The 26,504-nt window shown below is 40.2% G+C and overlaps 1 protein-coding gene across 6 annotated transcripts in view; it reads left to right on the top strand.

Annotated features, from left to right (window-relative positions):
• The window catches only part of MMADHC (metabolism of cobalamin associated D), a 264,019-nt gene that overhangs the window by 207,878 nt on the left and 29,637 nt on the right, over positions 1 to 26,504 (top strand). For all 6 annotated transcript variants that reach the window (XM_053698297.1, XM_053698296.1, XM_053698295.1 and 3 more), the window contains 2 exons: positions 21,470 to 21,578; positions 24,424 to 24,554. In XM_053698297.1, coding sequence (XP_053554272.1) covers positions 21,470 to 21,578; positions 24,424 to 24,554 — 240 coding nt within the window. The remainder of the gene's footprint in view (positions 1 to 21,469; positions 21,579 to 24,423; positions 24,555 to 26,504) is intronic.

Below are 26,504 nucleotides of genomic sequence, written 5' to 3'. Positions count from 1 at the left end.
TCAGCAAGGTTCCCTTCTACAACCAATTGCATGCATTGTCCCTGTCACTGCAGCCGCGTGTTTCTAGTTTGATGAGCTAGGAAAGGCGATTATTAGTAATTCTTCTTCTTATGAGGAGATTATGGACAGAATTCGTGCTCTTAAATTGGCTAATTCTTTCACCCTAGACGCCACCTTGCAATTGGCTAGGTTAGCGGCGAAAACATTCTGGGTTTGCTATTGTGGCGCAGAGCGCTTTGGTTAAAATCTTGGGCAGCGGATGCGTCTTCCAAGAACAAATTGCTTGACATTCCTTTCAAGGGGAAAACACTCTTTGGCCCTGACTTGAAAGAGATTATCTCTGATATCACTGGGGGCAAGGGCCACGCCCTTCCTCAGGATAGGTCTTTTCAAGACCAAAAATAAACCTAAGTTTCGTCCCTTTCGCAGAAACGGATCAGCCCCAAGGGCTACGTCCTCTAAGCAGGAAGGTAATACTTCTCAAGCCAATCCAGCCTGGAGACCTATGCCAGGCTGGAGCAAAGGAAAGCAGGCCAGGAAACCTGCCACTGCTACCAAGACAGCATGAAATGCGGGCCCCCGATCCGGGACCGGATCTGGTGGGGGGCAGACTCTCTCTCTTCGCTCAGGCTTGGGAAAGAGATGTTCTGGATCCTTGGGCGCTAGAAATAGTCTCCCAAGGTTATTCTCTGGAGTTCAAGGGGCTTCCTCCAAGGGGGAGGTTCCACAGGTCTCAGTTGTCTTCAGACCACATAAGAAGACAGGCATTCTTACATTGGGTAGAAGACCTGCTAAAAATGGGAGTGATTCATCCTGTTCCATTAGGAGAACAAGGGATGGGGTTCTACTCCAATCTGTTCATAGTTCCCAAAAAAGAGGGAACGTTCAGACCAATCTTAGATCTCAAGATCTTGAACAAGTTTCTCAAGGTTCCATCGTTCAAGATGGAAACCATTCGAACACTTCTTCCTTCCATCCAGGAAGGTCAATTCATGACCAAGGTGGATTTCAAGGATGCGTATCTACATATTCCTATCCACAAGGAACATCATCGGTTCCTAAGGTTTGCATTCCTGGACAAGCATTTCCAGTTCGTGGCATTTTCTTTCGGATTAGCCACTGCTCCTAGGATTTTCTCATAGGTACTAGGGTCCCTTCTGGCGGTGCTAAGACCAAGGGGCATTGCTGTAGTACCTTACTTGGACGACATTCTGATTCGAGCGTCGTCCCTTCCTCAAGTAAAGGCTCACACGGACATTGTCCTGGCCTTTCTCAGCTCACGGATGGAAAGTGAACGTGGAAAAGAGTTCTCTATCTCCGTCAACGAGGGTTCCCTTCTTGGGAACTATCATAGACTCCTTAGAAATGAGGATTTTTCTGACAGAAGCCAGAAAAACAAAACTTCTAGACTCTTGTCGGATACTTCATTCCGTTCCTCTTCCTTCCATAGCGCAGTGCATGGAAGTGATAGGTTTGATGGTAGCGGCAATGGACATAGTTCCTTTTGTGCGCATTCATCTAAGACCATTACAACTGTTCATGCTCAGTCAGTGGAATGGGGACTATTCAGACTTGTCTCCGAAGATACAAGCAAATCAGAGGACCAGAGACTCATTCCGTTGGTGGCTGTCCCTGGACAACCTGTCACAAGGGATGACCTTCCGCAGACCAGAGTGGGTCATTGTCACGACCGACGCCAGTCTGATGGGCTGGGGCGCGGTCTGGGGATCCCTGAAAGCTCAGGGTCTTTGGTCTCGGGTAGAATCTCTTCTACCGATAAATATTCTGGAACTGAGAGCGATATTCAATGCTCTCAAAGCTTGGCCTCAGCTAGCGAGGGCCAAGTTCATACATCAACCATCAGGGGGGAACAAGGAGTTCCCTAGCGATGGAAGAAGTGACCAAAATCATTCTATGGGCGGAGTCTCACTCCTGCCACCTGTCTGCTATCCACATCCCAGGAGTGGAAAATTGGGAAGCGGATTTTCTGAGTCGTCAGACATTGCATCCGGGGGAGTGGGAACTCCATCCGGAAATCTTTGCCCAGGTCACTCAACCGTGGGGCATTCCAGACATGGATCTGATGGCCTCTCGTCAGAACTTCAGAGTTCCTTACTACGGGTACAGATCCAGGGATCCCAAGGCGGCTCTAGTGGATGCACTAGTAGCACCTTGGACCTTCAAACTAGCTTATGTGTTCCCGCCGTTTCCTCTCATCCACAGGCTGGTAGCCAGGATCAATCAGGAGAGGGCGTCGGTGATTTTGATAGCTCCTGCGTGGCCACGCAGGACTTGGTATGCAGATCTGGTGAATATGTCATCGGTTCCACCATGGAAGCTACCTTTGAGAGACCTTCTTGTTCTAGGTCCGTTCGACCCACTCCAGCTGACTGCTTGGAGATTGAACGCTTGATCTTATCAAAGCGAGGGTTCTCAGATTCTGTTATTAATACTCTTGTTCAGGCCTGAAAGCCTGTAACCAGAAAAATTACCACATAATTTGGTATATCTGTTGGTGTGAATCTGCAGGATTCCCTTGGGACAAGGTTAAGATTCCTAAGAGTCTATCCTTCCTTCGAGAAGGATTGGAAAAAGGATTATCTGCAAGTTCCTTGATGGGACAGATTTCTGCCTTGTCTGTGTTACTTCACAAAAAGCTGGCAGCTGTGCCAGATGTTCTAGCCTTTGTTCAGGCTCTGGTTAGAATCAAGCCTGTTTACAAAATTTTGACTCCTCCTTGGAGTCTCAACCTAGTTCTTTCAGTTCTTCAGGGGGTTCCGTTTGAACCCTTACATTCCGTTGATATTAAGTTATTATCTTGGAAAGTTTTGTTTTTGGTTGCAATTTCTTCTGCTAGAAGAGTTTCAGAATTATCTGCTCTGCAGTGTTCTTCTCCTTATCTGGTGTTCCATGCAGATAAGGTGGTTTTGCGTACTAAACCTGGTTTTCTTCCAAAAGTTGTTTCTAATAAAAACATTAACCAGGAGATAGTTGTGCCTTCTTTGGGTCCTAATCCAGTTTCAAAGAAGGAACGTTTGTTGCACAACTTGGATGTAGTTCGTGCTCTCAAATTTTACTTAGCAGCTACTAAGGATTTCAGACAAACTTTGTCTTTGTTTGTTGTTTATTCTGGTAAACGGAGAGGTCAAAAAGCAACTTCTACCTCTCTCTCCTTCTGGATTAAAAGCATTATCCGATTGGCTTATGAGACTGCCGGACGGCAGCCTCCTGAAAGAATCACAGCTCACTCCACTAGGGCTGTGGCTTCCACATGGGCCTTCAAGAACGAGGCTTCTGTTGATCAGATATGTAAGGCAGCGACTTGGTCTTCACTGCACACTTTTTCTAAATTTTACAAATTTGATACTTTTGCTTCTTCTGAGGCTATTTTTGGGAGAAAGGTTTTGCAAGCCGTGGTGCCTTCCATTTAGGTGACCTGATTTGCTCCCTCCCTTCATCCGTGTCCTAAAGCTTTGGTATTGGTTCCCACAAGTAAGGATGACGCCGTGGACCGGACACACCTATGTTGGAGAAAACAGAATTTATGTTTACCTGATAAATTACTTTCTCCAAGGGTGTGTCCGGTCCACGGCCCGCCCTGGTTTTTTTAATCAGGTCTGATAATTTATTTTCTTTAACTACAGTCACCACGGTAACATATGGTTTCTCCTATGCAAATATTCCTCAACGTCGGTCGAATGACTGGGGTAGGCGGAGCCTAGGAGGGATCATGTGACCAGCTTTGCTGGGCTCTTTGCCATTTCCTGTTGGGGAAGAGAATATCCCACAAGTAAGGATGACGCCGTGGACCGGACACACCGTTGGAGAAAGTAATTTATCAGGTAAACATAAATTCTGTTTTTTGCAGCTTGAGACATCCAGTTTCCCTGAAGGAGTCCCCTGACATATAGGACCCCTCTACAGGGTTTTTGTGCCTTCCAAAGTCGTCGTATGGGCAGGTAGGAGCCACAGTAGAGCTGTGGCAGTTGGTTGTGACTGTATAAAAACGGCTATATTGTTTTTTTGATCCAGTTTTGAAACTAAGGGGTTAATCATCCATTTGCAAGTGGGTGCAATGCTATTTCAGTCTATTATACACACTGTAAAATTTTCGTAGATTTTATTGCTTTTTTCACTGTTTTGCAGTTTATGTGATTGTTTTTTTTCTCTTAAAGGCACAGTACCGTTTTTATTTTCTGCTTGTTCACAGTTATTAAAGTGTTTTCCAAGCTTGCTGGTCTCATTACTAGTCTGTTTAAACATGTCTGACATAGAGGAAACTCATTGTTCATTATGTTTAGAAGCCATTGTGGAATTCCCTCTTAGAATGTGTACCAAATGCACTGATTTTACTATAGATTACAAAGACCATATTCTGGCTTTAAAAAATTTATCACCAGAAGAAATTGACAAGGAGGAAGTTATGCCGTCTAACTCCCCCCACGTGTCAGAGCCTATAACTCCCGCTCAGGGGACGTCAAGTACATCTAGCGCGCCCATTGCATATACCTTACAAGATATGGCGGCAGTTATGAATCATACCCTTACAGAGGTATTATCTAAACTGCCAGGATTGCAAGGAAAGCGAGACAGCTCTGGGACTAGAATAAATACAGAGCTCTCTGACGCTTTAGTAGCTATCTCTGATACACCCTCACAATGTACTGAAGCTGAAGCAGGGGAGTTTCAATCTGTGGGTGATTTTTCTGATTCAGGGAAGTTACTTCAACCTGATTCTGATATGTCTACATTTAAATTTAAGCTTGAACACCTCCCCATATTGCTCAGGGAGGTATTAGCAACTCTGGATGACTGTGACGCTATTGTAGTCCCAGAGAAATTATGTAGATTGGATAAATACTATGCTGTACCTACTTACACTGATGTTTTTCCAATCCCTAAGAGGTTTTCTGAAATTATTACTAAGGAATGGGATAGACCAGGTGTACCGTTCTCTCCCCCTCCTGTTTTTAAAAAGATGTTTCCTATAGACGCCGCTACACAGGACTTGTGGCAGACGGTCCCTAAGGTGGAGGGAGCAGTTTCTACTCTAGCTAAGCGTACCACTATCCCTGTTGAGGACAGTTGTGCTTTTCTAGATCCAATGGATACAAAAATTAGAGGGTTACCTTTATGAAAATTTTTATTCAACAAGGTTTTATTCTCCAGCCTCTTGCATGCATTGCCCCAGTCACTGCTGCTGCGGCTTTCTGGTTTGAGTCTCTAGAGGAGGCTCTACAGGTTGAAACCCCGTTGGAAGATATTATTGACAAGCTTAAGGCCCTTAAGCTAGCCAATTCATTTGTTTCTGACGCCGTTGTTCATTTAACCAAGCTAAAGGCTAAAAATTCAGGTTTTGCTATTCAGGCGCGTAGGGCGCTATGGCTTAAATCCTGGTCAGCTGACGTGACTTCAAAGTCTAAACTTCTCAACATTCCCTTCAAAGGACAGACCCTATTCGGGCCTGGACCGAAGGAGATAATTTCTGACATCACTGGAGGAAATGGTCACGCCCTTCCTCAACACAGGTTCAACAAATTAAGGAACAAACAGTCTAGTTTTCGGCCCTTTCGAAACTTCAAGAGTGGCGCAGCTTCAACTTCCTCTAACACAAAACAAGAGGGAACTTTTGCCCAGGCTAAGCCGGTCTGGAGACCTAACCAGGCTTGGAACAAGGGGAAACAGGCCAAAAAGCCTGCTGCTGTCTCTAAGACAGCATGAAGGAGCAGCCCCCGATCCGGAAACGGATCTAGTAGGGGGCAGACTCTCTCTCTTCGCCCAGGCTTGGGCAAGAGATGTCCAGGATCCCTGGGCATTGGAAATTGTGTCCAAGGGTTATCTTCTGGAATTCAAAACCTCTCCCCCAAAAGGGAGATTTCATCTCTCTGCAAACCAGATAAAGAGAGAGGCATTCTTACATTGTGTTCAAGACCTCCTAGTTATGGGAGTGATCCACCCAGTTCCGCAGGAGGAACAGGGGCAGGGCTTCTATTCAAATCTGTTTGTAGTTTCCAAGAAAGAGGGAACATTCAGACCAATCTTAGATCTCAAGATCTTAAACAAATTTTTCAGAGTCCCATCCTTCAAGATGGAGACTATTCGAACCATCCTTCCTATGATCCAGGAGGGTCTATATATGACTACCGTAGACTTAAAGGATGCTTATCTTCACATCCCGATACACAAATATCATCATCGTTTTCTCAGGTTTGCCTTTCTAGACAGGCGCTACCAGTTTGTGGCTCTTCCCTTCGGGTTGGCCACGGCACCAAGAATCTTGACAAAGGTTCTAGGGTCCCTCCTAGCGGTCCTAAGGCCGCAGGGTATAGCAGTAGCCCCTTACTTAGACGACATTCTGATACAGGCGTCGACCTTTTCAAATCGCCAGGTCCCATACGGACATTGTTCAAGTATTTCTGAAGTCCCATGGGTGGAAGGTGAACGAAGAAAAGAGTTTTCTATCACCTCTAACAAAAGTTTCATTCCTAGGGACTCTGATAGATTCGGTAGAAATTAAGATTTACCCAACGAAGGCCAGATTGTCAAAACTTCTTGACTCTTGCCGTGTTCTTTATTCCACTTCTCGTCCTTCAGTGGCTCAGTGTATGGAAGTAATCGGTTTAATGGTAGCGGCAATGGACATAGTACCATTTGCCCGCCTACATCTCAGGCTGCTGCAACTTTGCATGCTCAGTCAGTGGAATGGGGATTACACAGATTTGTCCCCTCTACTAAATCTGGATCAAGAAACCAGGGATTCTCTTCTCTGGTGGCTATCTCAGGTCCATCTGTCCAAGGGGATGAGCTTCCGCAGGCCAGATTGGACTATAGTAACGACAGATGCCAGCCTTCTGGGCTGGGGTGCAGTCTGGAACTCCCTGAAGGCTCAGGGCTTGTGGACTCAGGAAGAAGCACTCCTTCCGATAAACATTCTGGAACTAAGAGCGATATTCAATGCTCTTCAGGCTTGGCCTCAGCTAGCTGCGGTCAGGTTCATCAGATTTTAGTCGGATAATATCACGACTGTAGCCTATATCAACCATCAGGGCGGAACAAGGAGCCCCCTGGCAATGTTGGAGGTTTCAAAGATAATTCTATGGGCAGAGGTTCACTCTTGCCATCTCTCAGCTATCCATATACCATGAGGCGGATTTTCTAAGTCGGCAAACTTTTCATCCGGGGGAGTGGGAGCTCCATCCGGAGGTATTTGCCCAGTTGATTCAACTATGGGGCAAACCAGAACTGGATCTCATGGCGTCTCGTCAGAACGCCAAGCTTCCTTGTTACGGGTCAAGGGATCCTCCAGGCAGCGCTGATAGATGCTCTAGCAGCGCCCTGGTCCTTCAGCCTGGCTTATGTGTTTCCACCATTTCCTCTGCTCCCTCGTCTGATTGCCAAGATCAAGCAGGAGAGAGCTTCAGTGATTTTTATAGCTCCTGTGTGGCCACGCAGGACTTGGTATGCAGATCTGGTGGACATGTCATCCTTTCCACCATGGACTCTGCTGCTGAGGCCGGACCTTCTACTTCAAGGTTCCTTCAAACATCCAAATCTAATTTCTCTGCGTCTGACTGCCTGGAGATTGAACGCTTGATTTTATCAAAGCGTGGTTTTTCCGAGTCGGTCATTGATACCTTAATTCGTGTTCGAAAGCCTGTCACCAGGAAAATCTATCATAAGATATGGTGTAAATATCTTCATTGGTGTGAATCCAAGGGTTACTCATAGAGTAAGGTTAGGATTCCTAGGATATTATCCTTTCTCCAAGAAGGATTGGAAAAGGGATTGTCAGCTAGTTCCTTAAAGGGACAGATTTCTGCTCTGTCCTTTTGCACAAACGTCTGGCTGAGGTTCCAGACGTTCAGGCGTTTTGTCAGGCTTTAGTTAGAATCAAGCCTGTGTTTAAACCTGTCGCTCCGCCATGGAGTTTAAATTTAGTTCTTAAAGTTCTTCAAGGGGTTCCGTTTGAACCTTTGCATTCCATAGATATTAAACTTTTATCTTGGAAAGTTCTGTTTTTAGTAGCTATCTCTTCAGCTCGAAGAGTTTCGGAGTTATCTGCTTTACAGTGTGATTCCCCTTATCTGATTTTCCATGCAGATAAGGTAGTTTTACGTACCAAATCTGGTTTTCTTCCTAAGGTGGTATCTGATAAGAATATCAATCAGGAGATTGTTGTTCCTTCACTATGTCCTAATCCTTCTTCAAAGAAGGAACGTCTATTACACAATCTTGATGTGGTTCGTGCTTTAAAGTTTTATTTACAAGCTACGAAGGATTTTCGTCAAACATCTGCTTTGTTTGTTGTCTACTCTGGACAGAGGAGAAGCCAAAAGGCTTCGGCAACTTCTTTCTTTTTGGCTAAGAAGTATAATCCGCTTGGCTTATGAGACTGCTGGCCAGCAGCCTCCTGAAAGAACTACAGCTCATTCTACTAGAGCGGTAGCTTCCACATGGGCTTTTAAACATGAGGCCTCTGTTGAACAGATTTGTAAGGCGGCGACTTGGTCTTCGCTTCATACCTTTTCTGAATTCTACAAATTCGATACTTTTGCTTCCTCGGAGGCTATATTTGGGAGAAAGGTCTTACAGGCAGTGGTGCCCTCCATTTACGCGCCTGCCTTGTCCCTCCCTTCATCCGTGTCCTATAGCTTTGGTATTGGTATCCCACAAGTAATGGATGAATCCGTGGACTGGATACACCTTACAAGAGAAAACAAAATGTATGCTTACCTGATAAATTTACTTCTCTTGTAGTGTATCCAGTCCACGGCCCGCCCTGTCATTTTAAGGCAGGTGTTATTTATTTTTAAACTACAGTCACCACTGCACCCTATAGTTTCTCCTTTCTCTTGCTTGTCTTCGGTCGAATGACTGGGGGTATCAGTTAGGGGAGGAGCTATATAGACAGCTCTGCTGTGGGTGATCCTCTTGCAGCTTCCTGTTGGGAAGGAGAATATCCCACAAGTAATGGATGAATCTGTGGACTGGATACACCTTACAAGAGAAAACAAAATTTATGCTTACCTGATAAATTTACTTCTCTTGTAGTGTATCCAGTCCACGGCCCGCCCTGTCATTTTAAGGCAGGTGTTATTTATTTTTAAACTACAGTCACCACTGCACCCTATAGTTTCTCCTTTCTCTTGCTTGTCTTCGGTCGAATGACTGGGGGTATCAGTTAGGGGAGGAGCTATATAGACAGCTCTGCTGTGGGTGATCCTCTTGCAGCTTCCTGTTGGGAAGGAGAATATCTCACAAGTAATGGATGAATCCGTGGACTGGATACACCACAAGAGAAATAAATTTATCAGGTAAGCATAAATTTAGTTTTTTTTTTTGCCCCAAGATAAAGTCTAAGGGTAAATTAAAGCTTCTAATCGGTTACGTTCCTTTCGTCAGAATAGAAAACGGAAAACCACTCCTTCCCCCAAGGACTCTGGCTCCATTTGGAAGCCATCTTCGAGTTGGAATAAATCCAAGCCTTATAAGAAACCAAAGCCAGCCCCCAAGACTGAATAAAGGTGCGGCCCTCAATCCAGTTCTACTGGTGGGGGGCAGATTGAAATTATTTCAAGACATTTGTGCAGGTTTCATTCAAAATCATTGGATTCAGAATATTGTTTCTCAGGGGTATCGAATAGGTTTCAGAATAAGACCACCTGTGATTTTTTTTTTTTTTTTTTTCTTTCACGTTCCAACAAATCTTGTGAAAGCTCAGGCCTTTCTGAAGTGTGTTTCAAATTCAGGAGTAATTGTACCAGTTCCACTTCTGGAACAGGGTCTGGGTTTTTATTCAAAACTATTCATTGTCCCGAAGAAGGAAAATTCATTCAGACCAGTTCTGGATCTGAAGTTTTTGAATCAATTTGTAAGGGTCCCAAATTTGAAGATGTTGACTATAAGGACTATTCTGCCTTTTGTTCAGCAAGGTCATTACATGTCCTCAATAGACTTACAGAAGTCATATCTTCACATTCCGATTCATCAAGACCACTAACGGTTTCTGAGATTCTCTTTTCTAGACAAGCATTACCAATTTGTTGCTCTTCCATTTGGCCTAGCGACAGCTCCAAAAATCTTTTTGAAGGTTCTCAGTGACCTATCTGTAATCAGAGAGCAGCGTATTGCGGTATTTCCTTATTTGGACAATATCTTGGTACTGGCTCAATCTTTTCATTTAGCAGAATCGCACACAAATCAACTTGTGTTGTTTCTTCAAAAACATGGTTGGAGGATCAATTTACCAAAGAGTTTCTTGATTCCTCAGACAAGGGTCACCTTTTTAGGTTTCCAGATTCTGTGTCCATGACTCTGTCTTTAACAGACAAGAGACGTTTTTGAAGTTGGTTCCAACCTGTTCAAACCTTCAGTCTCGATCATTCCCTTCAGTGACTATGTGCATGGAAGTTTTAGGTCTAATAACTTCAGCATCGGGCGCGATCCCCTTTGCTCATTTTCATATGAGACCTCTGCAGCTTTGCATGCTGAATCGGTGCAGGGATTATACTCTGATATCACAATTGATATTCTTAGATCCCAACACTCAACTCTTTGATTTGCTGCAAGTCTAACAGGTTGAGGAGCTGTTTGGGGGTCTCTGACAGCACAAGGAGTTTGGAATCCTCAAGAGGCGAGGTTACCAATTAATATTTACTCCGTGCTATTTTCAGGGCTCTTCAGGCTTGGCTTCTATTAAAGAGAGAATCCTTCATTCGTTTTCAGACAGACAATATCACAACTGTGGCATATGTCAATCATCAGGGTGGGACTCACAGTCCTTTAGCGATGAAAGAAGTATCTTGGATACTTTCTTGGGCGGAATCCAACTCCTGTCTAATTTCTGCAATACATATCCCAGGTGTAGACAATTGGGAAGCGGATTATCTCAGTCGTCAGTCTTTACATCCAGGGGAGTGGTCTCTCCATCCAGATGTATTTTGTCAGATTGTACAGATGTAGGGTCTTCTCGAAATAGATCTGATGGCTTCCTATCTAAACAAGAAGCTTCCCAGGTACCTTTCCAGGTCCAGGGATCCTCAGGCGAAGATGGTGGATGCGTTGGCAGTTCCTTTGTTTTACCAACCTGCTTACATTTTTCCGCCTCTAGTTCTTCATCCAAGGGTGATCTCCAAGATCATAATGGAACAATTGCATGTGTTTTCTGATGGCACCAGCATGGCCTCTCAGGTTTTGGTATTCGGATGTTGCCAACCTTGGTCAATTCCTTTTTAAGGCCAGTTTTTCCATCAGGCTCTTAAATCACTAAATTTGAAGTTATGGAAATTGAACGCTTAGTGCTTAGTCATAGAGGTTTCTCTGACTCAGTGATTAATACTATGCTACAGGCTCATAAGTCTGTTTCAAGGAAGATTTATTATCTGTTTTGGAAAGACTATTTCATGGTCCTTTTTTTTTTTTTTTTTTTTTTTTTTATAAATTCTCTTGGCATTCTTTTAGAATTCCTAGAATTTTACAGTTTCTTCAGGATGGTTTGGATAAAGGTTTGTCTGCAAGTACTTTGAAGGGACAAATCTCTGCTAATTCTGTTTTATTTCATAGAAAAATTGCAAAACTTCCTGATATTCACTGTTTTGTTAAGGCTTTGGTTTGTATCAAGCCTGTTATTAAATCAATATCTCCTCGCTTGGAGTCTTAATTTTGGTTTTGAAGGCTTTGCAGGCTCCTCATTTTGAGCCTATGCTTTCTTTGGATATTAAACTACTTTCTTGGAAAGTGTTGTTTCTTTTGGCTATTTCTTCAGCTAGAAGAGTTTCTGAATTGTCTGCTCTCTTTTGGGTCTCCTTTTCTGATTTTTTTCTTCAGGATAAGGCTGTTTTGCGGACTTCATTTAAATTTCTTCCTAAGGTTGTGAATTCTAACAACATTAGTGGGGACATTGTTGTTCCTTCCTTGTGTCCTAATCCTAAGAATTCTCTTGAAAGATCTTTACATTCTTTGGATGTTGTAAGAGCTTTGAAATTTTATGTCAAAGCAACTAAAGATTTCAGGAAGACTTCTAGTCTATTTGTTGTTTGTTCTGGTCATAGGAAAGGTCAGAAAGCCTCTGCCATTTCTTTGGCATCTTGCTTAAAGCTTTTGATTCACAAGGCTTATTTGGAGGTAGGACAGTCTCTGCCTCAGCGAATTACAGCTCATTCTACTTGATAAGTCGCCACTTCTTGGGCTTGTAAGAATGATGCTTTGGTTGATCAGATTTGCAAAGCAGCAACTTGGTCTTCTTTGCATACATTTACTAAATTATACCATTTTGATGTATTTGCTTCTTCTGAAGCAGTCTTTGGTAGAAAAGTTCTTCGGGCAGCTGTCTGTTTGATTCTTCTGCTTATGATTTGTTTTTTTTCTTGAAATTTATGTGAAATGTATGAGACTTATTTTAATTTTTTTTTTTTTGTGGATTTATTTTTTTTCAGCGAAAATAGTTGTTTTTATTTTATCCCTCCCTTTCTAGTGATTCTTCTGTGGTCTTCCACATCTTGGATTTTTCTATTCCATACGTCACTAGCTCATGCACTCTTGCCAATTACATGAAAGAAAACATCATTTATGTAAGAACTTACCTGATAAATTAATTTCTTTCATATTGGCAAGAGTCCACGAGGCCCACCCTTTTTTTGGGTGGTTATGATTTTTGTATAAAAGCACAATTTTATTTCCAGTTCCTCTTTTTGTATGCTTTTTTACTCTTTATTTTATCACCCCACTACTTGGCTATACGTTAAACCTGAAGTATGGAAACTTTGCCCCCTCCTGGTAGGAATGTATATCCCATACATCACTAGCTCATGGACTCTTGCCATTATGAAATAAATTATCAGGTAAGTTCTTACATAAAAAAAATTATAACTGTGACCCCCAAAATCTGTTACACATCTACAACCACCAAAAACTCCTATGCTAAATAGTTTCTAAATTTTTGTCCTGAGTTTAGAAATACCCAATGTTTACATGTTCTTTGCTTTATTTGCAAGTTAAAGGGCAATAAGTACAAGTAGCACTTAGCTATTTTTTTTCCAATATTAGCCATAGTTACAGTGTAACACTGATATCTGTCAGGAATCTCTGAATAACCCTTCATATGTGTGTGTATATGTGTGTGTGTGTGTGTGTGTATATGTGTATATATATATATTTCTTTCATGTAATTAACAAGAGTCCATGAGCTAGTGACGTATGGGATATACATTCCTACCAGGAGGGGCAAAGTTTCCCAAACCTTAAAATGCCTATAAATACACCCCTCACCACACCCACAAATCAGTTTTACAAACTTTGCCTCCAAGGGAGGTGGTGAAGTAAGTTTGTGCTAGATTCTACGTTGATATGCGCTCCGCAGCAAGTTGGAGCCCGGTTTTCCTCTCAGCGTGCAGTGAATGTCAGAGGGATGTGAGGAGAGTATTGCCTATTGAATGCAGTGATCTCCTTCTACGGGGTCTATTTCATAAGGTTCTCTGTTATCGGTCGTAGAGATTCATCTCTTACCTCCCTTTTCAGATCGACGATATACTCTTATATTTACCATTTCCTCTACTGATTCTCGTTTCAGTACTGGTTTGGCTTTCTACAAACATGTAGATGAGTGTCCTGGGGTAAGTAAGTCTTATTTTCTGTGACACTCTAAGCTATGGTTGGGCACTTTATTTATAAAGTTCTAAATATATGTATTCAAACATTTATTTGCCTTGACTCAGAATGTTCAACTTTCCTTATTTCCAGACAGTCAGTTTCATATTTGGGATTATGCTTTAAATTATCATATTTTTTCTTACCTCAAAAATTTGACTTTTTTCCCTGTGGGCTGTTAGGCTCGCGGGGGCTGAAAATGCTTCATTTTATTGTGTCATTCTTGGCGCGGACTTTTTTGGCGCAAAAATTCTTTTCCGTTTCCGGCGTCATACGTGTCGCCGGAAGTTGCGTCATTTTTGACGTTATTTTGCGCCAAAAATGTCGGCGTTCCGGATGTGGCGTCATTTTTGGCGCCAAAAGCATTTAGGCGCCAAATAATGTGGGCGTCTTATTTGGCGCCAAAAAATATGGGCGTCGCTTTTGTCTCCACATTATTTCAGTCTCATTTTTCATTTGCTTCTGGTTGCTAGAAGCTTGATGTTTGGCATTTTTTTCCCATTCCTGAAACTGTCTTATAAGGAATTTGATCTATTTTGCTTTATATGTTGTTTTTTCTCTTACATATTGCAAGATGTCTCACGTTGCATCTGAGCCAGAAGATACTACAGGAAAACCACTGCCTGCTGGATCTACCAAAGCTAAGTGTATCTGCTGTAAACTTTTGGTAGCTATTCCTCCAGCTGTTGTTTGTAATAATTGTCATGACAAACTTGTTAAAGCAGATAATATTTCCTTTAGTGATGTACCATTGCCTGTTGCAGTTCCCTCAACATCTAAGGTGCAGAATGTTCCTGATAACATAAGAGATTTTGTTTCTGAATCCATAAAGAAGGCTTTGTCTGTTATTTCTCCTTCTAGTAAACGTAAAAAGTCTTTTAAATCTTCTCTCTCTACAGATGAATTTTTAAATGAACACCATCATTCTGATTCTTTGGACTCTTCTGGTTCAGAGGATTCTGTCTCAGAGATTGATGCTGATAAATCTTCATATTTATTTAAGATGGAATTTATTCGCTCTTTACTTAAAGAAGTACTAATTGCTTTAGAAATAGAGGATTCTAGTCCTCTTGATACTAATTCTATACGTTTGGATAAGGTTTTTAAAGCTCCTGCGGTTATTCCAGAAGTCTTTCCTGTTCCTAATGCTATTTCTGCAGTAATTGCTAAGGAATGGGATAAATTGGGTAATTCATTTACTCCTTCTAAACGTTTTTAGCAATTATATCCTGTTCCGCCTGACAGGTTAGAATTTTGGGACAAAATCCCTAAAGTTGATGGGGCTATTTCTACCCTTGCTAAACGTACTACCATTCCTATGTCAGATGGTACCTCGTTTAAAGATCCTTTAGATAGAAAAATTGAATCTTTTCTAAGAAAAGCTTATCTATGTTCAGGTAATCTTCTTAGACCTGCTATATCATTGGCTGATGTTGCTGCAGCTTCAACTTTTTGGTTGGAAACTCTAGCGCAACAAGTAACAAATCGTGATTCTCATGATATTATTATTCTTCTCCAGCATGCTAATAATTTCATCTGTGATGCCATTTTTGATATTATTAGAGTTGATGTTAGATTTATGTCTCTGGCTATCTTAGCCAGAAGAGCTTTATGGCTTAAGACTTGGAATGCTGATATGGCTTCTAAATCAACTCTACTTTCCATTTCTTTCCAGGGAAACAAATTATTTGGTTCTCAGTTGGATTCTATTATTTCAACTGTTACTGGTGGGAAAGGAACTTTTTTACCACAGGATAAAAAGTCTAAAGGTAAAAACAGGGCTAACAATCGTTTTCGTTCCTTTCGTTTCAACAAAGAACAAAAGCCTGATCCTTCGTCCTCAGGAGCAGTTTCAGTTTGGAAACCATCTCCAGTCTGGAATAAATCCAAGCCTGCTAGAAAGGCAAAGCCTGATTCTAAGTTCACATGAAGGTACGGCCCTCATTCCAGTTCAGCTGGTAGGGGGCAGGTTACGTTTTTTCAAAGAAATTTGGATCAATTCTGTTCACAATCTTTGGATTCAGAACATTGTTTCAGAAGGGTACAGAATTGGTTTCAAGATGAGACCTCCTGCAAAGAGATTTTTTCTTTCCCATGTCCCAGTAAATCCAGTGAAAGCTCAAGCATTTCTGAATTGTGTTTCAGATCTAGAGTTGGCTGGAGTAATTATGCCAGTTCCAGTTCCGGAACAGGGGATGGGGTTTTATTCAAATCTCTTCATTGTACCAAAGAAGGAGAATTCCTTCAGACCAGTTCTGGATCTAAAATTATTGAATCGTTATGTAAGGATACCAACGTTCAAGATGGTAACTGTAAGGACTATATTGCCTTTTGTTCAGCAAGGGAATTATATGTCCACAATAGATTTACAGGATGCATATCTGCATATTCCAATTCATCCAGATCATTATCAGTTCCTGAGATTCTCTTTTCTAGACAAGCATTACCAATTTGTGGCTCTACCGTTTGGCCTTGCTACAGCTCCAAGAATTTTCACAAAGATTCTCGGTGCCCTTCTGTCTGTAATCAGAGAACAGGGTATTGTGGTATTTCCTTATTTGGACGATATCTTGGTACTTGCTCCGTCTTTACATTTAGCAGAGTCTCATACGAATCGACTTGTGTTGTTTCTTCAAGATCATGGTTGGAGGATCAATTTACCAAAAAGTTCTTTGATTCCTCAAACAAGGGTAACCTTTCTGGGTTTCCAGATAGATTCAGTGTCCATGACTTTGTCTTTAACAGACAAGAGACGTCTAAAATTGATTACAGCCTGTCGAAACCTTCAGTCTCAATCATTCCCTTCGGTAGCCTTATGCATGGAAATTCTAGGTCTTATGACTGCTGCATCGGACGCGATCCCCTTTGCTCGTTTTCACATGCGACCTCTTCAGCTCTGTATGCTGAACCAATGGTGCAGGGATTACACGAAGATATATCAATTAATATCTTTAAAACCGATTGTTCGGCACTCTCTAACGTGGTGGACAGATCACCATCGTTTAATTCAGGGGGCTTCTTTTGTTCTTCCGACCTGGACTGTAATTTCAACAGATGCAAGTCTCACAGGTTGGGGAGCTGTGTGGGGATCTCTGACGGCACAAGGAGTTTGGGAATCTCAGGAGGTGAGATTACCGATCAATATCTTGGAACTCCGTGCAGTTTTCAGAGCTCTTCAGTTTTGGCCTCTTCTGAAGAGAGAATCGTTCATTTGTTTTCAGATAGACAATGTCACAACTGTGGCATACATCAATCATCAAGGAGGGACTCACAGTCCTCTGGCTATGAAAGAAGTATCTCGAATTTTGGTTTGGGCGGAATCCAGCTCCTGTCTAATCTCTGCGGTTCATATCCCAGGTGTAGACAATTGGGAAGCGGATTATCTCAGTCGCCAAACGTTGCATCCGGGCGAATGGTCTCTTCACCCAGAGGTATTTCTTCAGATTGTTCAATTGTGGGGGCTTCCAGAGATAGATCTGATGGCCTCTCATCTAAACAAGAAACTTCCCAGGTATCTGTCCAGATCCCGGGATCCTCAGGCGGAGGCAGTGGATGCATTATCACTTCCTTGGAAGTATCATCCTGCCTATATCTTTCCGCCTCTAGTTCTTCTTCCAAGAGTAATCTCCAAGATTCTGAGGGAATGCTCGTTTGTTCTGCTAATAGCTCCGGCATGGCCTCACAGGTTTTGGTATGCGGATCTTGTCCGGATGGCATCTTGCCAGCCATGGACTCTTCCGTTAAGACCAGACCTTCTGTCACAAGGTCCTTTTTTCCATCCGGATCTGAAATCCTTAAATTTAAAGGTATGGAGATTGAACGCTTGATTCTTGGTCATAGAGGTTTCTCTGACTCCGTGATTAATACTATGTTACAGGCTCGTAAATCTGTATCTCGAGAGATATATTATAGAGTCTGGAAGACTTATATTTCTTGGTGTCTTTCTCATCATTTTTCTTGGCATTCTTTTAGAATACCGAGAATTTTACAGTTTCTTCAGGATGGTTTAGATAAGGGTTTGTCCGCAAGTTCTTTGAAAGGACAAATCTCCGCTCTTTCTGTTCTTTTTCACAGAAAGATTGCTATTCTTCCTGATATTCATTGTTTTGTACAAGCTTTGGTTCGTATAAAACCTGTCATTAAGTCAATTTCTCCTCCTTGGAGTTTGAATTTGGTTCTGGGAGCTCTTCAAGCTCCTCCGTTTGAACCTATGCATTCATTGGACATTAAATTACTTTCTTGGAAAGTTTTGTTCCTTTTGGCCATCTCTTCTGCTAGAAGAGTTTCTGAATTATCTGCTCTTTCGTGTGAGTCTCCTTTTCTGATTTTTCATCAGGATAAGGCGGTGTTGCGAACTTCTTTTGAATTTTTACCTAAAGTTGTGAATTCCAACAACATTAGTAGAGAAATTGTGGTTCCTTCATTATGTCCTAATCCTAAGAATTCTAAGGAGAAATCATTGCATTCTTTGGATGTTGTTAGAGCTTTGAAATATTATGTTGAAGCTACGAAATCTTTCCGTAAGACTTCTAGTCTATTTGTTATCTTTTCCGGTTCTAGGAAAGGCCAGAAAGCTTCTGCCATTTCTTTGGCATCTTGGTTGAAATCTTTAATTCATCTTGCCTATGTTGAGTCGGGTAAAATTCCGCCTCAAAGAATTACAGCTCATTCTACTAGGTCAGTATCTACTTCCTGGGCGTTTAGGAATGAAGCTTCGGTTGACCAGATCTGCAAAGCAGCAACTTGGTCCTCTTTGCATACTTTTACTAAATTCTACCATTTTGATGTATTTTCTTCTTCTGAAGCAGTTTTTGGTAGAAAAGTTCTTCAGGCAGCGGTTTCAGTTTGAATCTTCTGCTTATGTTTTTTGTTAAACTTTATTTTGGGTGTGGATTATTTTCAGCAGGAATTGGCTGTCTTTATTTTATCCCTCCCTCTCTAGTGACTCTTGTGTGGAAAGATCCACATCTTGGGTAGTCATTATCCCATACGTCACTAGCTCATGGACTCTTGTTAATTACATGAAAGAAAACATAATTTATGTAAGAACTTACCTGATAAATTCATTTCTTTCATATTAACAAGAGTCCATGAGGCCCACCCTTTTTTGTGGTGGTTATGATTTTTTTGTATAAAGCACAATTATTCCAATTCCTTATTTTATATGCTTCGCACTTTTTTTCTTATCACCCCACTTCTTGGCTATTCGTTAAACTGATTTGTGGGTGTGGTGAGGGGTGTATTTATAGGCATTTTAAGGTTTGGGAAACTTTGCCCCTCCTGGTAGGAATGTATATCCCATACGTCACTAGCTCATGGACTCTTGTTAATATGAAAGAAATGAATTTATCAGGTAAGTTCTTACATAAATTATGTTATATATATATATATATATATATATATATATATATATATATATATATATATATATATATATATATATATATATATATATATATATATATATATATATAAATTATTAGACAACCCAAAGTATTGATCTAGGCCCATTTTGGTATATTTCATGTCGCCATTTCACAAATACGATCAAATAAAAAAAATCGTTAACTTTTTTACAAATTTCTCACTGGAATTATTTACAGTTTGTGCAATTATGGCACAGATGATTGTAAATCCTTCTCTGGGGTCCCCTTTGTTCAGAAATAGCAGACATATATGGCTTTGGCATTGCTTTTTGGTATTTAGAAGGCTGTTAAATGCTGCTGCGATTACACGTGTATTATGCCCGGCAGTGAAAGGGTTAATCAAGTAGCTTATAGGGTTAATTTTAGCTTTAGTGTAGTAGACAACCCAAAGTATTGCTCTAGGCCCATTTTGGTATATTTCATGCACCAAAAATGGTCCGTCATCTAAACTTAAAGATACCAAGAGAATGAAGAACATTTGATAATAGGAGTAAATTATTATTATTAGGAACAATTATGGCACAAATGGTTGTAAATGCTTCTAAGGGATCCCCTTTGTTCAGAAATAGCCGACATATATGGCTTTGGCGTTGCTTTTTAGTAATTAGAAGGCCGCTAAATGCCGCTGCGCACCACACTTGTATTATGCCTAGCAGTTAAGGGGTTAATTAGGTAGCATGTAGGGTTAATTTTAGCTTTAGTGTAGAGATCAGCCTCCCACCTGACACATCCCACCCCCTGATCCCTCCCTGACCCCCCTCAAACAGCTCTCTTCCCTCCTCCACCTCACAATTGTCACCGCCATCTTAAGTACTGGCAGAAAGTCTGCCAGTACTATATAAAAAAAAAAAAAAGCTTTTCATTTTAATATATTGATTATGCAGTGCTCGATCCTCCCTCTACCTATTTTTGCCGCCATCTTGGGTACTGGCGCAGCTGTCTGCCAGTACCCACTTTGCCCCCAAAAAAATACTCAATACCCCCCCACCTCAATACCCTATCTCACTCCCCCTCCCACATCCCTTGCCCAACATTTAATTCACACCTCCCTCTCCATCCTTCACAAACAACTTGCATCGCAAATGTGGCGCGTACTTGCGGAGTACAGGGACAGGAAGCAACCATCGATGGGCCACCCACCCGCCTCCCAGCAGCAGCTCCCACCCACCAACGATCGGCACCATCGATGGCCGATGCAGAGAGGGCCACAGAGTGTCTCTCTCTCTGCATCGGATGCTTAAAAAAGGGTATTGCAGGATGCCTCAATATTAAGGTATCACTGCAATACCCTGAGAGCTGCTGGAAGCGATTGCAATCCCAGGTACGTCCATTGTCACTGACAGTTTTTGCAGGACATACCTGGTATGTCCTTGGTCGTTAAGGGATTAAACAAATTTCCAGTTTACTTCTATTATCAAATTTGCTTCATTCTCTTTGTATGCTTTGTTGAAGGAGCATCAATGCACTACTGGTTTCTAACTGAACACATGGGTGAGCCAATGACAATCGGTATATATATGCAGCCAACAATCAGCAGCTAGAACCTCGGTTCTTTGCTGCTCCTGAGCTTTCCTAGATAAACTTTTAAGCAAAGGATAACCAGAGAAGGAAGCACATTTATATAGAAGTACATTGGAAAGTTGTTTAAAGTGGTATGCCCTGTCTAAATCATAAATGTCTACTGTCCCTTTAAGTTTTTTTCCAGTAGTTTAATTACTGTTAACGTATCTAGACACAAATTTATATACATAGGACTATATAATATTAGTGGCGATGGCTAAGAACTCTTGTGGGATTTAAGGCAATGATCAGAGTATAAAAATAACTTGCCCAATAAAACAATTGGTGCACAGATGTATGCGCATACTTATTCATATTAACCTAGTTTTGTCTATTTTGAGAATCAGCATTAATAGTTTTGAATTCAAATATTAATCGGGCTACAACCTGATGTGCTGAACCAAAAATGGGTTGGCTCCAAAGCTTACGTGTCTGCTTTTCAAATAGAGATACCAAGAGAATGAAGAAAAATTGATAATGGGATTAAAATAGGAAGTTACTTAAAACTGCATGCTCTATCTGAATCATGAAAGAATGTGGGTTTACTATCCCTTTAAGCATATACAAGAAGTTCTATAGATACTATAGGAATTAAACCATTTTCTTTACATACTTGTACAAATGTGAAGCCTTTGTACGTTATTTACTGTTGTGTGTTGAGTTGATTTATGCTTGGTACTTTGGACTGACTTGGTACACAGTCCATCTACAGTACATTTTGTGACCAAGCATATTTACATAGCTGGAATGTGATTTATTTATTTATATTTTATTGTTTGCAAATGATTGTGAAGTTTATATTAGTTGTATTGTAAACCAAAAGTATGTTGCTTCCTTAGGGAAATGAAGCTTCCTTGTCTAAGCCGGAATTGAACAATATGGAAACATACTTTGAAAATGCTAAAGTAGAATGTGCCATTCAGACCTGCCCAGACCTACTGAGAAAAGGTAATGTCTTTTTATTCAGACACTTTATCCATTACCTGAAAAGGTGCTTGACTTAGTTTTGCTACCGACTGCTTTATTTGTAATGATCACGTTTATATTATAAGAATAAAAAATGCACCTCATTTACCTCATAAGTGCTTATTAAATATGATCCTCGTTTGTTTAGCTGTGTTCTTAAAGAAACAAAATTATACTGTTTTATATAAAAGAAAATGCTTCGGAATGTATTCTATTTTTTATGTTCTTGTGCTGCATAAGCCCATATTTTCTGTGGGCGTTGTCCCTGTCTGCCAGTAAACAGTGGACTCTTGTACAGTAAAGTCAAAATTTAAACATTCATGATTCAGATAGATCATGCAATTTTAAACCACTTTTATTATCTGACTTGATTCATTCTCTTGGCATCTTTTTGTTGAAGAGCATACCTAGGTAGGCTGCAGAGCAGCAATGCACTCCTGGGAGCTAGCTGCTGTTTGGTTGCTGCACATATATACCTCTTGTCATTGGCTCACCTGATATTTTCAGATAGCTCTCGGTACTGCACTGCTGATCTTTTAATAAAGCATGCAAAGAGAATGAAGCATATTTTATAATAAAAGTAAAATTTAGTTGTTTTAAGTTGTATGCTCTATCTGAATAATGAAAGAGAAAGTTTCATGTCCATAATCATTTTTGACTTAAAGTGAAAGTAAATCCTAGCGTTTTACAAAAGCTAGGATTGACTTTTGAAACAAATAAAGGGGATTTTCATTCATGAAGTATAAGATACTTCATGTAGAAAGCTCCTTTATTTGTTTTAACTGATCGCCGTTCTTAGCTGCTACAGCAGCACATGGCTAAAAAACATTTTTGCTAAGAGGTGACGTTTTCACCTCTTAGCCAATAGCTGTGCGGTAAATCCGACTCTTATGGGCGCCAAGCCGGATTTACCTCACAGCTATTGGCTAAGAGGTGAAAACGTCATCTCGTAGCAAAATTTTTTTTTAGCCGTGGGCTGCTGTAGCAGCTAAAAACAGCGATCAATTCAAACAAACAAAGGAGCTTTCTACATGAAGTATCTTATACTTCATGAATTAAAGTCCCCTTTTATTTGTTTCAAAAGTCTACTTTCACTTTAACTTTTTTCGTAAATTAAAAAAAAAAACCTTAACATATTTAACTTCTGCACTCTCATCTATGTGTCCCTATAAGATTTTCTCATAACTTTGTAAAGTCACTTTAATACAATGTGTTGTAGAGTTTGAGCTATTTTGAGATTTTTGTATATTCTGTGTGCATTTTGTAGACATGCAAACACAATGTGTAGTTGTGTACAACATTCATTTCTAAATGTGTAATAGAAAATGTTGGATTTTAAACCATTAAAACAAGTAGCAAAATATTTTTTGATTATCAGAAAATATACGTTTGTTTAATTACTGTTTATTATATTTTTGCATAAAATTATGATACTATTTAAAAACCCTATTTCATCAATTAAATGCAAAGTCCTTGTTCCTAATATATACTGGGTTTCAGCAAAATATTTTGGTAGCCACTGATGTGCTGTGATGCGAATATAAATGGCAGGAGAACTAGTATTGTCTTATAGATGTAAGCAGTTGTGGAGCATTCCAAAATAAAATGTAGATTTTGAAAAATCGTTTTAACCAAAACTTAGCTACATTGTTCTTTTACCGGAATGTACACATGCATACACTATACTTGTGTGTAGGATTGCCAGTATAGTGACTGGGCATTGGTGTTAGGTGAGGTTAAACACCTGTCAATCATGAAAGCTTTACCTTAAAGGGACATGAAACCCACATTTTTTTCTTTCATGATTTAGAAAGAGCATTTACTTCTATTATCTAATTTGTTTTATTCTCTTGATATTCTTTGCTGAAAAGCATATCTAGATAGGTTCAGTAGCTGCTGATTGGTTCCTGCACATAGAAGCCTCATGTGATTGGCTCACCCATGTGCATTGCTTTTTCTTCAACTAAGAATATCTAAAAAAAATGAATCAAAATAAATAGAAGTAAATTGTAATGTTGTTTAACTTTGTATTCTCTATCTGAATAATGAAACTTTTTTTTTTAGGGTTTAGTGTCCCTTTAAACCAGTGTTTCTCAACTCCAGGCCAGATTCATTATTCAGCTGATTATTTCACCTCTGCTCTAGCCAAGATATAAAGAATATCTGGCCTGTTAAGGGTCCTGAGGACTGGGTTTGGGAAACGCTGCCCTACATATTTTTCTTAACTGAACAGTGATTTAATCCCCTAGATTCCCATTAACGCACAGATCTTTAACTGCAAGTAACACAAACATATTTTATATTAAAGTACCTTAAACAATTATATAAAGACACATTTTAGCCTGAGAGCTGTTTGTCGCACTATGCATTGTTCTGGATGTGAAGAAGATAGTTACATTACAATATCATGCTCAAAACGAGCCCCAAAGATTGTGCAAGATTTCTCTCCATGCCGGCGAGCTTTAGATCATTGGGCCCATAGCGCAGTGTTTTAACACCTACTACAAGACTACGAACATATGACAGCGATTTTTAGAGTAGTACATATTAGTGTTCTTTCTCTCCATATTTGTAATATATAGAGGCATAGGAGGTATTTAACATGTAGATGCTACTCCAGGATTAAAAAAATCCCCCCCAAAAAAGATTGTGTTCATTACCTTTTGTATAGATTTTACTGAACAACCTACTAAAATACAGGATACCTGGAAACCATACTTATTTACAATCATATTGTCTATTTTACCACCAAATTCGTCATATTCAACCAGCATGCAGTTCTACTTCCTGCTTTTTATGATTAACCATTGAGTTCTTTTCATTCTAGATTTTGCATCAATGTTTCCTGAGATCTCCAGCAGTCATCTGATGGTACTAACTGTAACACAACGATCTGTAAATGATATGACTGCTTGGAGTCCAGAGGTAGAGGGTGAGAGGGAGATGTTGTTGGAAAAGGCAAGTATTAAAGCGTGTGGTCTATAAATGCATAAGGAATTGTTTCCATTTCTATCGGTTTATGATGATTTATCAAATTAATGCATGTCATGATATATGAAATGTTCAGTGTCATGAGTTGTCGAACCGTGTACGTATACAGTTACTTATCCTGCAGTATTTTTATTTATGTATTTTTTTTTTTTTTTTTATGAAACTTTAGCTATGGGTTGTCGAACACCTTCAAAAGGATTTTGTTTAAAAATAACCAAATTGAGCATTTTATGTTTACAAAGCTTTCGAAATATGCTATAACAGAAATTAGCTATTTATTATTATTTGTTGTTAATTTGTATGGGATCATGCCATTAAAGGGACAGTCTACACCAGAATTTTTATGGTTTACAAAGATAGATAATGCCTTTTATAACCCATTCCCCAGTTTTGCATAACTAACACGGTTATATTAATATACTTTTTACCTCTGTGATTACCTTGTATCTGAGCCTCTGCAGACTGCCCCCTTATTTCAGTTATTTTGACACTTGCATTTTAGCCAATCAGTGCTGACTCCACGTGGGTGAACACAATGTTATCTATATGACACACATGAACTAACACCCTCTAGTGGTGAATAACTGTCAAATGCATTCAGATAAGAGGCGGCCTTCAAGGTCTAAATAATTAGCATATGAACATTCTAGGTTTAGCTTTTAACTAAGAATACCAAAAGAACAAAGCAAAATTCTTGATAAAAGTAAATTGGAAAGTTATTTAAAATTACATGTCCTATCTGAATCATGAAAGTTTATTTTGGACTAGACTATAGTCCAAAATAAAAAGCTGAAATATTTAAAGGAGCAGTAAACACCAGTCGTAATTTTAAAGATGTGCATTTAAATTTTATCTTTGAATCAAAACATATTTGCAATATACATGTATTGGCAAAAATGTTTCTAGTAAAAGTTATTACTGTTTTAGTGTTAGCATTTTTCTCTGCATGTGAAGCATAGCTAGATATTCTCAGTGCACCAGCATTTTAAAAACTGTAGCTGCTCAGAGCTCAAGTGGGGTTTGTATCATGTCCGCAATTAACAAACGGAGTCATTACCATATGGTACAAGCACCTTAGGCTCTCTAAACAAGCGCTGTGTTTAAAATGCTGGTGCACGGTGCATACTTAAATACACTTTTGAAATGGCTATAGCTATTATTGGAAGCATATTTGCTAATACATGTATATTACAATAATGCTTCTATTCAAAACTGAAATACATCAATGTGGATTCCAATTGTGGCAGGAATGTCCCTCTAAGCAAATGCATAGCAAGGAACATTAAGGTTTTTGATTTTTTGCAAGGTAATCCTGAAATCCTGGCCTGTTGTGGAGCCCTGATGACAGGTTTGAAAACCAGTGGGCTAGATTTATCAAGCCCTTTTCTCCACTTTGACTGCAAGCACGCCCAAGTGAACCTGCAGTCATGATTTATCAAGCAGCGGTCATCAGACCTCTGCTTCCCTACCCTGTTCTCCACTTCTTAGGTGGAGAATTTCAAACTCCCCGATCTCTTCCAACCGAGGAGATTGACAGTTCCTGTCTGGGTGTGATTGGCTGTGCACAGGCAGGGGGCGGGGTTGCATGCGACCTCAGAGCAGCACTTGTGTGCAATGTTAAATGCGGGCAGAGAATTGCTTTCCGCCAGAGGAGAGCTCGGCAGTTCAGGGGCAAATATGTACACCTCTGATGACCATGGATTGATTATTTCAAAACTTCTGCCATTTAGAGATCAATGTTATTCATTAGCAAGAACACTATATGGCAGCACTATATGCCACCATCTAGTGCTTGACATGTGCATGCTACCTATCTAGATATCTGTTCAACAAAGAATAACAAGAGAATAAAGTAAATTTGATAAAGTAAATTGGGGGGGAAAATGAAATTTTGTATTTTTTTCAATCTGAATAATG

Source organism: Bombina bombina, chromosome 1 (assembly GCF_027579735.1).
Source record: "Bombina bombina isolate aBomBom1 chromosome 1, aBomBom1.pri, whole genome shotgun sequence".
In the NCBI taxonomy this organism is placed as follows: Eukaryota; Metazoa; Chordata; class Amphibia; order Anura; family Bombinatoridae; genus Bombina; species Bombina bombina.
Note: the sequence above shows the minus strand (reverse complement) of the source record. Positions and strands in the feature narration are given on the sequence as shown.